Source organism: Battus philenor, unplaced genomic scaffold, assembly GCF_028537555.1.
Source record: "Battus philenor isolate CCGP_79_NKW_IND1 unplaced genomic scaffold, ilBatPhil1.0.hap1 SCAF_23, whole genome shotgun sequence".
Lineage (NCBI taxonomy): Eukaryota > Metazoa > Arthropoda > Insecta > Lepidoptera > Papilionidae > Battus > Battus philenor.
This window is the reverse complement of record NW_027181686.1, coordinates 2,438,978-2,452,978: the sequence shown is the minus strand read 5'-3', so window position 1 is coordinate 2,452,978 and position 14,001 is coordinate 2,438,978. Positions and strand designations below refer to the sequence as shown.

The 14,001-nt window shown below is 35.9% G+C and overlaps 2 protein-coding genes across 2 annotated transcripts; both read left to right on the top strand.

Annotated features, from left to right (window-relative positions):
• The first annotated feature begins 69 nt into the window (after positions 1 to 69).
• Positions 70 to 5,418, top strand: LOC137924349 (protein unc-93 homolog A). Its single transcript, XM_068767744.1, has 5 exons — positions 70 to 174; positions 1,250 to 1,981; positions 3,563 to 3,829; positions 4,009 to 4,278; positions 5,206 to 5,418. The coding sequence occupies exons 1-5, from the start codon at positions 70 to 72 to the stop codon at positions 5,416 to 5,418; spliced, it is 1,587 nt and encodes a 528-aa protein (XP_068623845.1).
• A 5,657-nt stretch (positions 5,419 to 11,075) lies between these two features.
• LOC137924348 (testicular acid phosphatase homolog) lies at positions 11,076 to 12,248 on the top strand. The gene has a single exon (XM_068767742.1). It carries the CDS (start codon positions 11,076 to 11,078, stop codon positions 12,246 to 12,248), a length of 1,173 nt encoding a protein of 390 aa, XP_068623843.1.
• Positions 12,249 to 14,001: the final 1,753 nt, after the last annotated feature.

Sequence of the window (14,001 nt, the reverse complement as noted above, 5' to 3'; positions counted from 1 at the left end):
CAGCATTGGTGTAAGAACCGGTGGTTGGTGGTTGGTATGAGATCGTAAGGAAGAGAAGGTGACCGGTCCATGGGCAGCCTACCGGAGCTGACGGAACGCGCGCGACCGCTGGACCCGCGCCCAGCTGCGCGCACCATCTCCGACCCCCATCGGCACCGCGCCTGCGTTGCACAGGTTCGTCATCATCATTATTTCAGCCGTAGAACCTCCACCTGATATAGGCCTCCCCCATATGCAATAATATCGGTTTGAAGCGGCTTTGGGGTTTTTTTCTCTTGTTCAACTATCATTTTTTGGGACTGGAAGTCCTGACTTTGATTTGACTAAGTTTTTTAAAAAAGTTTTATTTCTTTTTTCGTCCGTCAAAATTTTTTTTCTTTAATTCTTCTTGCTTTTATTTATGTACATTCTATACATCGCCTGCCATTCTTCACCACATTTTTTACAATATTATATTTTTTATACATTTTATTTTATATCCTCCTTCATATTTTCTTTTACAATTTCCATTTGATTTTTCTTTAAAAGCCTTTATTACTATTCTAATTTTTTAAATATTTTTTCTCTCTATTTCACAGTAACCACCCTGTCGATTAATTAGATGATTATTCATAAAAACACAACAGGTTTGATATCAAGTCTCGACACGGTATCATCACCGTCATTAGCATTTCACCCACTAAACACCCACTGCTGGACAAAGGGCTTTCCCATAGATTTCCAACCAGATCAGTTGGAAGCGGCTTTCATCTAACATCTTCCGAAGAACTTAACAAGGTTATCTGCCCAACCTTGTGGGTCGACATTCCATTTTGGAATTGAATGTTAGAAACAACCAAATAATTATCTGTACCAGGCAGAGTTCATTCTGTAATATATTATATGAATGAATAAGCGATACATTCACCATTTCAGCTGTAGCGGGTCCACTGCTAGATATAGGCCTCTCCATAGGTTTCCGAATGACAGTTTATAAGCGGCCTCCAGCATCTTCCGCCGACTTTAACAATGTGTTCTCTTTATGTGGGTAACCGTTCACTCCTGGGCATAGGACTCGCCCATAGGATTCCAAAAAGACCTGTTGGAAGCGGTAATCATCCAGCATCTTCCGAAGACCTTAACAATGTGTTCTGTTCATGCGGGTGGTCATGCTACGCTGCGCTTATTAGTCTTGATATTACATGACCTTCCAAATATTTTAATAAATTATAAATATTATTGTTTACTAATAATATTTTCTTATTCACAGTTGCCAGTCAGCACTATATACAAAAAGGAATGGCCGTGGCGGAAGCCGAAGGGTCCGATCAGGACGCCAGGGTTCCCTGCAAACCGTCGCCGGGACTCCGCGACTTCATCCGTCGGCGCCGCGTCCGTTCGACGACTGATCACGAGGCAGCCGCCCAAGGTTCCCAAAGCCGTGGTCCGACGGTTTACCCTACTTTGCGTTGCAAGCGGACTTTGCTCCACAGCTCTGCTACCATTCACAGCATTCGCAGGAGCCGAAGCTGGAGCAATACCGTTGGCTATCATGCATGCAGCAGCTGCTATAGTCGCCCCATTCTCACCCCTTATTCTTCAGAAGACCGGGCCGAGGTTAATAGTAACTGTCGCTTATGTTCTGGTCTGTGTACTTCTAAGTGCTCATACGGTAGCAATGCCCCTCTCTGTTTTGCTTCTTCTCTACGGCATTTGCGGTGTTACTCTATCACCAATGTCGCTAGCTCTTACTGTTTCTGCGACGTCATTGGCACAAACAGCAGGCGATGAATGCAGACAGAAGATAGCGTTACGAAGAGCACTGAGGGGTCTACGAGCGTCTCAAGATTTGGGATTGGTCTTCGGCTCCCTCCTCCTCGGCGGCGCGCTTATGATATGGCCGGAAGACCTCTCCGTACTCGAAGTGTCATCGGTCGCTGAAAACGTATCCATGCCAAGATTGCCGCCGCTGGAAGATTATTATCTAGAAGACGATTACGAGGTAATCAATACATTTTTAAACGGTTTTATTTAGTTCGACCCGTACGGAATTTATTTGTTTATTTATTTGGGTCAAAATTAAAAATTGAAATTTAAGCACCTTCCCGTTGTCAGATTGATCTGAAATTTGGTACACACATTTAATTTAGATGACAATACAATATAATAAAATCAATAACATTATAAATCTAAGATGAGCGCCGATACAAAATGGCAGATTACATATTTTTCCTTACCCCCTCAATATGGGTATCAAATGAAAGGGCTACACTAATAAAACACGATGATTATGTCAAAATTAAAAATTCAAGATGGACGCCGTTCCAATATGGCGGACTAGGTACATATTTTTCCACAACCACCACAATATGGGTATCAAAAAACCGTTTGACTTAAAAGTTTTTTAAATGTATTTATTATTTTTAATCAGTTGCCACAACAGACGTAACGCTTTATAAAGTTATTTACCCGTCCAACAGAAGAATTAAATAAATAAAACGCATTTAGAATGATCACTCTATTTATTTATTTAATATTTTCATATTAACCAAAGATTACTTATAATAATAAGCTTAATATTTTCAATACGTTAAGGCCAATAATAACATTATTATATAAGTTGTCCGGTGACAGAATTGTATTTTAAATTCAAATTTTAAATAAATAATTCAAAATGAAACATTAATTTTAGTAAGAATTAAAAAAGATAAATTATGCGGAATTTATTTTTTAAAAACATCTACAGTCTATTTCATACGAAAATATACAAATAGAATATTTTTCTACACACGACAGATGCTTTTAAGTATCGAATACACTTTTCGTAAATCATTTAATAACCTTTACTTTTTCCCTATAATATCATTGAAGAAGAAAGTATATAATCTTTGCTATAATTAATTTACCACACAATAGATAGTACGCGTCTTGTTATGTTATTAGATAGACGTTTATTATTATTATGTACTATTTTATTCAGTTATTAATATAAAAATATAAGCTAGAATAATATTATTCTTTATATTTAAAGTGTTACGTTTGTCAAGCCTGTATATGTTTATATATATATATATATATATATATATATATATATATATATATATATATATATATATATATATATAAGTGACGTGAGATAAATACACATACAGCACAATAAATAACCGATATTTTTATTTCTATTAAAAAAGACAGCACTGAATTAAAGAATTAACAAAATATACTAATTAAAAATTAAGCAGAACTATTACATACTAAGTGCTCTCGGCTCTAGGAGGATTTTTCTAGTATCACTCCAAATCTAAAATTATAAGTATATTGTTTAATAAATCCCATTGCGGAGTTTTAGTTGATCAAAATGTGTAGTCCCGGCTTGTTGGTACATTTATATGGTTGATATAACAATATATACATCCAACATTGTTAAATCTTGTTTAAAAACAGCAACTGCTCGGTTTCTGACCAGTGGTAGCTTACTGCATATAATTTTAAAATAATTGACGATCCAAAAGAGTAAAACAATGAAATTACATTTTTTATTTTTGCTTTGAAAATAGAACTTTGAAATAAACACATGTTTTAGGAGCATACATGTGGCGCGGCCGGTTGTCCGCAAATCCGGATGGTGTCCGGGGGCGCAGGACTAAGTGGATCGGGGCGAAGGGCCTTGGCTGCGGGGTGGGCAGCACTCGCACTGGCAGGGGCTGCACTCTCCGCCGTCGGAGCCAACGCAGCCGCTGCTCCTCCAGACAGCAAGGCCTCGAGAAGAGACCCCAGAGCAACCCTCGCCGCGCCAATGGGACTGTTTATTGGTCTCCAACAAGGATTTATTTATACGTCTTACATGAAGGTATGTTTTCTTTTTTTAGATATCCTTTCTCTGGCTTCATTTTATTCTGTAGTGAAGAAATACGCTCGGCAAGCGCGGCGAAGAAAGTCAAACAATCTCGTTTAGGTCATTCGGTGGCTTCTTAGATGCGGATATGTAATAAGAATTCTAATGTGTTGATGATTACAACTCTCCGGCAGTGGTATGGAGTATGTGTGGGTGGATGGGGTGGCGCATGGCGAGCGCTTTGCGGAGCTGGTGCTCTGCAAGCTCTCGCAGCTGCAACGCTGAGCATGGCAGCAGCGCGTGCCGGAGGCGCTGGTCGAGCCCTGGCTGCCGGCGGAGGCGCCGCTCACGGCTCTCTTCTACTGGCATTACTACGTTGGAGAGCCGCACGCTCAGACTTAGCACTTCCAGCTGTCGCAGCCGCCGCATGGGGAGCTTGCGCTGCCCTCTGGGATGTATTGCAGGTAACTCCACTTTATGAACAGTCAGAAGAACCAAGGTTACCGATGTACTTCGAAAAATTGCGCGTCTAAAATGACAGTGAGCGGGGCATATCACTCTTGAGTGGCGTTGAAGCGAAAACGAGACGGTAGATGTGGCGTGAGCAGGGTACCGTCTAGAAGGACAGAGGAAATAATCGCAGTCGATGATAGTGATCTTTGGGGGACGCCTTTACTTGCAATGGGCGTCTATCATGATGATGTTGAACAAGCAGGATGCAACTTGTCTCGGTTTATTTATTTTAAATAGATAAGCCAACTACAAAACTTAATTTTACAATAATTTTGCCTAATATATGTACACACAATAAAATAAAAGGCCAGCGAAAAATCTTTTCGTAATGATTTGTAGATATTTTTGAAATAAAATCTCCAGAGTTATAATAAAAACAATTGAGGAAAAACGGCCTGAAATAATCAATAGCATGAAGTCTATGATAACGGTAGAATACGCATATCTTTCGCCAATAAGCACAAGATAAAAGTTTCTCTGAGAGAGATAATGCTTTCAACGAACCACCAAAATCAAGAGACCCATAGGTGAACGCAATAGACATAGGCCAGCGGATTAGCAAGTTGAATCATAAGTGGGCAGCCCACGTGGTGTGCAGAACATGGCTGAATGGGCTGCAGGCGTAATGTAAGACGTCCGCCCATAAGGGGAACAGACAACTCTGTTAAAATTGTTGAAAGATGTAAGACGAAAGTCGCTTTCAACCGGTCATACAGAAAATCTATGGAGGAGACGTCCAGCACCGGACGTCCCACGTCTGGCCTTGCAATTAAAATTACACAAATCATGGCGTATTCAAACCAAAATACCTCACCTACGAAAGGAGATTAGTCATAGCTCTGTGTTAACGAACAATTATTTTCTGTTTACCATTTCAGTCGGGGCTATGTGTGGGTGGACCAGGCTGGCGGGGTCCCTGGTCACTGACCCTAGCAGCGAGGCATGCAGGGTTGGCGTTAGCATGTGCAGCGCGCCGCGTGCTATGCGTGCGTGCACAGCTCGCAGGACTTGCCCTAACATTTGCTGCAGCGCTTGCGTCTCACGTCGCACTCGATCTCCGCCAACGACGAGCAGACGCACGTCGTTCCTAGCGCCACCACGACCGGCACACTTCGCCGGCAAAACCCCACACAATTCCTCCCCCAGCTGTCCCAGTTGTACCACGAAGAAGCTACTGCGCGATGGTAGAGGATATCGCTCAGGAGATGCATGAATTCGAACCTAAAATACTTGAATTATCTCCCGATTGCTCTAGTTGCAATGAACATAATCCTTCAAACGATAACGAACCAGATGCAAATGATCCTGTAAAACCAGAATCAAGGGATGATAATGAAGAGTCTATAATAAGCGAATCCAAAAACACTCCTGAGGAAAAAGACTTAGATGACGACCGTGGGACAGAAACAAATGAAAATCACACGGAGGAAAAAGACTCACCCAGCGACAAATAGACTTAACGTAACTGTTTCATAGTGTTGTGTGAATGTTCGTTTGTATATCGTAAGTTCCCCTAGGTTTTCTACCACAGTTTATATAAATTAAATGTACATTCATGTTAAAAACACATTTAAAATATAAATAAAATCGAATCATGAAATGTTTGTGAATTTACGTGTTACTTATGATACTTGAACGATATAGATTTTAGTAAAGTTTACATAATAATAAAACCGGAAAATCAAAAATATACACATATTTTTAAAACAAATAAATTTAGATGTTTTATATGTGGCACTAAATATTAAATGATTGTTTACATTGACATATAAGAATGTGTACATAGAAAAGTGTTTTGTAATTGAAAATGTTATTTAGAATAATAGTTACGAGTAAATTACGAAGTTCGATTTTTAAACAATCCTTTACACAATAGTCCAAGAGCCTGTAACATTTATTTATTTTATAAAATCTATCAGTTTCTCAGCGCATGCTTATAACTAACTTAGAAGTGATGGCCAGCTGTAAACTTTGACTTTTTGTAGCTTCAGCAGGAAATATCTTCTATTAGTTATCTGAATAACATAATTATAGCTCCAGTTTTGCACTCTATCATAAGTTGTAAGTAATGTTACAGTTTGTTTGTATGAATGTTGGGCAATATATGACATGATTTAAAATATTATTTACAATTACTTCTGTGAATGTCCTTGTAATCCATGTGCCAATACGCCGAACAAATTAAGGTTCTTCAGTTTATTCATATTCATATCAACTTCGGCTTATTTACAGTGACTACTACATCATGCGTACTTTATAAGTATATAATAATCAAATTGAACTTCATTATATAGGCCTCTTTCAATTTAAAACTATGTTATGCATATTAACACAGAGTAAGCAACAATTAACTCAAACAATTTAATTTTTTGTTATCTCTTTTACAGTATCCTTTATTGTACCTTAAAATATCATTGACACTAAAATTGGATTTATTACATGATGATTCTCCTTTGTGACAATTAAAACGTAATAGGCCATCGTTTTTACCTGTGTTGGCAGCATGCACTGAAAAAGTTACACATTTTATAACATAAATGGTCTAGAATTCACAGGCTCTTGGACTAAAAAGATATTGTTCAAATACATAACCAGTATCAGATATTTCTAAGGATTGGACGATATACATAAATATATCACTAGTATGTTTATATATGTAGTAAATCCACACACTATTTTTCCAACGCCTAAATATAAAAATTTTAAAGAATATATTCCTCCTCCTAGTGTTCAATCAAATGTAATTGTAATATACGTGTCCTTATAAATGTATTTGTTTAATTGTAAACTTATAGTAGATTTCATGTTGACCAGAGAATAATACACTTTATTGATAATGAGAGATGGACTAAATTAGTTAGTCTTTTTTTTTAATTAAAATTCTAAACTAAATTGTAATGAGATACCACATAAAAAGATATTTTTACTCTTTTAGTTCGATGAATTTGGTGAGGAAAATTTCTCCGTGAGTCTAAATAAACTCTTCTGGTGAGGACCAGTCCCCCGCGTGTCTATGTTAAAAAATGTAGTCAACTTATTCCTTTGTTTTTCATTTTAACGGATGTTGTTACAGTACTTAATAATGCTTACTCAATACGATCATGTCTAAGAAGTGGACATTATCTATTAAAAAAGATAAAGATAAAATTTATCTATCCAACATTGGAACTTTTAACATAACTCTTATTGATTGTCAAATTTTCTACAACTTTATTTACAATACTTTCTTCCCACGGTATTATAGTTGTGAAGAAAAAGCAAAAAATTACAATACAGATATATTTAGACATTTTCTGTGAGATATAGCCGAAAAACAAAATAATCAAGAAACACCATTGCCAAGGATTCTTGTCATTTAAATATTTGTTTACAAAATAATATTCCATTTTGTCAATTTATTTTTAAATTGTCTTTTTTTATTTAATAAAGAATAATTTAATTTACTATTAAATAGAAATGAATTTGAGATTTTTTGTAGTCGAAATTTTGTTGTAGCCTATTCTTTACAGTCTTCGTTTTTCTCTGTTTAGTCTGTGTATTAATTTCCAGAAAATAATCAGCTGGTTTTATTGTACCATATAAATAAAATTAAATGGGTGCACAACAAGACCACTATATAAATAAAGACAATTTTCCATTTAAGCTAGCTTCGTTATCTAAAACACGGCTTTCGTGAATTTATTTCACAAATATAACATGAACGCTCTACGATTTATAAAAAGTATAGGTATAACCTCCTTAATATATCGGGCAATAATTTCTGGCTGTACAAAGTCCGCAGGGACAGATAATAAACAATAAGTACATAATTCTAATATCTATTCATCCAAACCTAGAATCCTTTTTTTTCTTGCTGTAGTACTAATACGTTGTTTACTATTTCTAAAACCACTTTGAATATAAGATATCACACATTAATTGACAGTAATTCGCGCTATACATTCATCCTTTAAAGATTTCATAATTAATTACCTTCTACAAATATTTAGACAGTACCTTTGCCAAAGTTTACTGTTTTGAATTGCAAAGCGTATGTTTTTAAATTTTCCCAAACTAGAATCACTTAGACCTATAGTTCGTTTGCGTTAAAAATATAGTGAATTATAATTGTCCATCGGGTTTGCTACGCAACGATTTGATTGGTTAAGGGGCGTGACTAAGTCAGCGTACAACAACAATACTGCATTTTTAACGCGAACCGACTGTAGAATTTATTCTTACAAGAAATACAAACTGGTTTTCTTGTAATATATGTTTATACATAGTGGGCTCAATGGCCCACTATGTATAAACATATACTACATACAACATACAACTCAATAGTTGAGCGAATTTTAGAAAAATCATAAAAACTCTACAAAGCTTAAGAAAGAAATTTTTATTTAAAATATAGTTAATTTTTCTTATTTAATATTTTTTTAAATACCATAACTAAGATATGTGCCATCTAAACGTATAAACTCTACGAATCTAGACTGTAAATTCCTGAAAAGTCACTGGCACGTCGCTGGTGGGATAGTGGACATTAAATCGTAAATATCGTTTCTGAATTGGGCAACCGTCTTCGCTTCAGTGGTGTGAGACTAAGGCTCGAAGTAATGACGAAATTTCCGCTCGACGCAGTATTAGTTTTCCACTAATCATTTTGTTTACAATCGTTAAATACTCGTTGAATGTATGAGATGTCGCCATTTTGTTGGAACCAGGTCCTACTGTTACAATTAGGAAAATTTGCATATTACTGTATAGTCGTACGATTTTTAAATTAGCTTTCATTTCTAGCCCGCCATGTATATTTGTCTGTGTAATTTAATGTTATATTTCAATGTATGCAAGTAGATGAAACTTTCTTTAATTATTATTTTTGAAGTCTCAGAAAGTATCAACGATGTATTTGTATTTATATATTACAATAGTAAAGTAATAATATAAATAATTACATAATACATCCGAATTTCATATAAGTATCTTTATTATCACGGAACAACAAAATATAAATATCCATATAAAGTGTACGAAAATTAATCGACATATCTAAATCTCGTAATGCAGACATATAAATGTTAAGATCATGTAAACGTTAATAAATGTCAATGGTATTTTAATAAATGGTTTTTAAAATAAAATATCTATTATTTTTTATTTTTATTCTACATCGAAACACAGGAGCAAAACAAAGAAATCATTTAAAATACGCTACAGATAAAATGGAAACTGCGAACTTAGTGGAAAGGGCGAACATTCTCCGAAGCAATCATTGAACGAAACGTGTCCATTATCATCATCATTTTAGCCGGAGAAGTTTCCCTAATGGATAGAGGGCACCCCACTTTAATTTTTTCCCGGCTTTAACAAAGTCATGCATTGACCTTTTGGACAGACGTTCCATTCTACGCTTGTCCCTGTTTCCACTCCAGAACCTAGAGGTCTCATAAGATATTTGTTCGTCGCGCTACCCAAGCTACTTGCCGATTCAGCTTGTCAATAAGCTGGGCTGTGCCCATCACATTCGATCATCTAAGAATCTCCCTATTCCTAATACAATCTCTTAAAGTATTTCTGAGAATGGCCCTCTTTGGGGCTTGTTAATTGTGTGCTTGTCGCTGAGGTCCATAATGGAGACCACGTTTTAAGTCATCAGTAACAACATATAGGTTGTGGGCTTTAAGCATTAATGGATGTTGGACGAGAAAATGTTTCGTAGTTTCTCGAACACCGACCAGCTGAGTCGCTCACCATATTGCGTAAGCCTCCCCCAATCCAACCCAAAACGCCACGATGTCCAGTCTCGCACTGCACGCATCCAGCTACTTCCCGTGACCTTAACTATACCATCAGTCTACCTAGTGGGGAGCTTTACCCACGTCTCGTCATCCGACACTTGGTCACCACACGAGAACCTTCCGACCCCAACGGCCGTTAGTTACAAGATCAACATGCCCCACCCACTACCAAACCAGACGAGCAATTCTTCGAGCTACATTGGTAACCTTGGTTCTTCTGAGTATCACCTTTATATCTGCTATATATCATACCCCTCTCAATGACCATAAACCTTCATAAAAGCTCATTGTAAGACATTACATCGAACTGTATACCGCACACAGTATCGATTGATGATTGATTATAACGCAGTGCATATTAACGCGAATGACTTATAGATCGCTATTTCTCTTTGAGTACCTTCGTGTCTTCTTATAAGGCCCATCTTATACCACCACATCTTAAATCGATAAGTCAGTAATGTAAACTGGTTATAGACCATCGTCTTCGGGCATTGCGGTGTTTTGGACGAAAAGATATTTCGAATGAGAAAATAAAGTACATAGATATGTCATTCTAATTGCAAGTCTATAAAATTGTATAATGATTACATAGATATTATTTTTACCAAATTGATTGTCGATATGGTTTTGTGGTGATAGAATTACCTTCTACGACGTCATACATTACAATGCTACGACAATATCTGAAGAATGAAAAGAATACGATAATAAAATAATTATCATATGATAAATATAATATTAATAATCACTTTTGTATGTCTGTAATCGAAGCTTTATTTATTTGTGTTATTGTTTGTTTAATTTGCGTTTGAATATAAACAATAAACAAAATAATTATCTCGTGTTAACCAGCTTGTCTAGAGTTGTTTGTTACCTTCCATTACAATCGCTACATTATAATTAAACGATCGAATATATTAACTAAAAGTAAAGAGGTAATAGAACTGAAGACAGTGTTGGATATGTTTCTAATCTTCGCGCTGTTGAATTGTTCCTTTTGCTACAGTTATATCTTGTCAGAGGTAAAAGGAGATGCGGACGGCAAGCTAGTACAAGTTCATGTTGTATTTAGACATGGCCATAGAGAGCCAAAATCTTTCTACCCATATGATCCACACGCTTTTTCTAATATTTGGACAAATGGTCCCACCCAATTGACCATACTGGGACGGCAGCAAGCATACCGTTTGGGACAGCAACTCAGAAACCGATACAAAAGTCTATTACCAAGAGTACGCGCCTGGAAAGCTATCAAAGCAACATCATCTGACACCTCCAGAACACTTATGACTACAGCAGCAGTACTGGCAGGTTTAATACCACCTTATACTGAAGATATATGGTCTAATATCACTTGGCAACCGGCCGCGATACATACATCGCCACCAGAAATCGACAATATTTTAGGTCCACATCCCTATTGCCCGCGATATGATCATCTACTCAATAATCTGCCGAACAAAAGCGACAATGAAAAGCGTTTACTGTATCACTTACTATCTATGTACACTGGTAAACATATCTCATCATCAAATTCCCTGGTTAATTTGTATACATGTTTGGACATCGAATCTCAAGCAGGATTTAAATTACCAAGTTGGACGAAGCCGATATACAGAAAGTTGACAAACTACACAATTAAGGCGCTAATGAGACTGACTCAAACATTAGAACTAAAAAGGTTGCGTTCCGGTCCGTTAATAAAAAAGATAACGAGCTATCATAAAAGCAAGTCATACAATATTCATCTTTACTGCACACACGATTCGGTTTTAAGTGGCTTGATAGGATCGCTTGGCTTCGACTTGATTGAACCTCCAAGTTTTACTTCAGCCCTTATAGTAGAGTATAGAATTCACGCAGGAGAAGTTACTGTTCAATTCTTTTATAGAAAAGGACCTGTTGGTGAATTGACTCGTCTCAAACTACCCGGATGTAGCGATCGCTGCTACTTGAGACAGTTAAAGAGTATAGTCCATAAACTTATTCCATATAATTGGAGTGAAGACTGCGCAATAACATACGAAAATAATTTGGAATCAGAACTACAGATGGTGCTCGCGATTATCACCCTTATTGTGTTGATAGGATGGTGCTTTATTCATAAATACACAGAAAGTTATGGAGAATTATAAGCAAAACTACATACATCGAAATATCAGTTGTAAAACTTCCACGTAGACTTCCTCCATAGTCTAATAGGACCAATTGAAAGCGACCTGAATCCAGAGTCTTCTGACGACCTTAAAGTCTTTTGCCTACCTTCTAGATGGATGTTCTACGCTACGGCCTCCGATCCGTGGTTATAGAACCCAACGGCCATCACTTCTGGGTATTTTATATAACTGCCACTTCAACTTCTCTATCTATCCACTGGACTATGTCGATTATCTTTGATCGTTTACGGATTTCCTCTTGCCTAATTCGACGCGTCCTCCATTACTAGTTGAGCAACTGTAAGCTAATGCAAAGCCAATCATCTATGCCAATATATAAAATGGGAGTGTCTGTTTGTAATATTAAAATAACCGCTTTTTACTAAAAGCATGTCAATACATACTAAAGTTTAATTTATCTCTCTGTCCGTCTGTGTGTTCCGGCTAATCACTAAAACGGTTTACCGATTTTAACAAGACATTCTGGTAGCTGATTTGATAACGAGTCATTTAGAATTATTCTTGATTTATAAAAATAATTAAACGTAAAAAAATACTAGACATTTGGTTAAATTCCTCGGAGACGAAGTCGCAGCCACAGCTAGTATTACAATAATTTTTGCTGCCTGTTTTATTGTTCCATTAGACAAGACTAATTTAAAAACTTATATAGACAACGGTAATTTTTCAGTATAAAAACACTTCGTAACTTAAATAGCTAATCTGATAGACTTTCCAGAGACAATATTTAATTATTATTATGATATAATTTTTAACTGTTATTACTTATTAATTACATAAAACATAACAAGATAAGTTATTAAAATCGACATATTTCATTTATTACTACACCGATTTTCTACAACGATTACTTTTGTTGGCAAAAATTGCTGACTTGTTGCAATCTAAAAGAAAAATAAATCATGTTTCGTATTAATCATTTTATTTCTTGATTTATTATAATTTGTAATAATTATCAACTATCAAAAAACTCATGTCAAATAATAAAACTCACTTTTCGCCCACATCAAGACTGACAATAATATGAACATATATTCTAATTGTAATGCTTGTGGATATTTTTTTTATTACATCATAACACGAATCTAGGGACAGTTATTTCAATTTAGTTTGCGGATTTTTTAGGAAACTGAAAGCGGTTTATGGTTTTTTTCTTTCGCATTTTCTTAATTTTTTATTACGATAAAAACCTTCGTCGAACTTTAACAAAAATATTTTTAAAAAAATGGCGAATTGGCTGAGGCGTTCTCAATTTTTGCGTTTAACAATACATTTGACGGTTCATTTGTATTTCTTTTGCGCCCTTTTTTTCGTTACGACACCGTGCGTTCGTAAACTGTCAAAAATTTTCTTCTGTCTCTCTCCAATCGATAGTTTGTTAGCCGTCATTCTTTAAAACGCAATTTTTCATTTTAGGTGACGAAAACCTTTAGTTGAACAGTGGAACAATTTTAACAGCCACTTACATTACGGCAGACGAATAATATTGATTTAATAATTAAACAATTTTCGGTTTCCACTTTAAAATTAATTAATGCTTCTATTCTGTTCGTTAATTGTCAAATACGAACATAAACTTAATTATTAAAAATTTTATATAAGTACTAATGTATTAGTTATGGTTCAATGAAATTTTGTAATCAAAGAATCAACAGCAAAATTATAAGAGATTAATTTTTATTACCATATCACAGATAATAAATATTTTTTT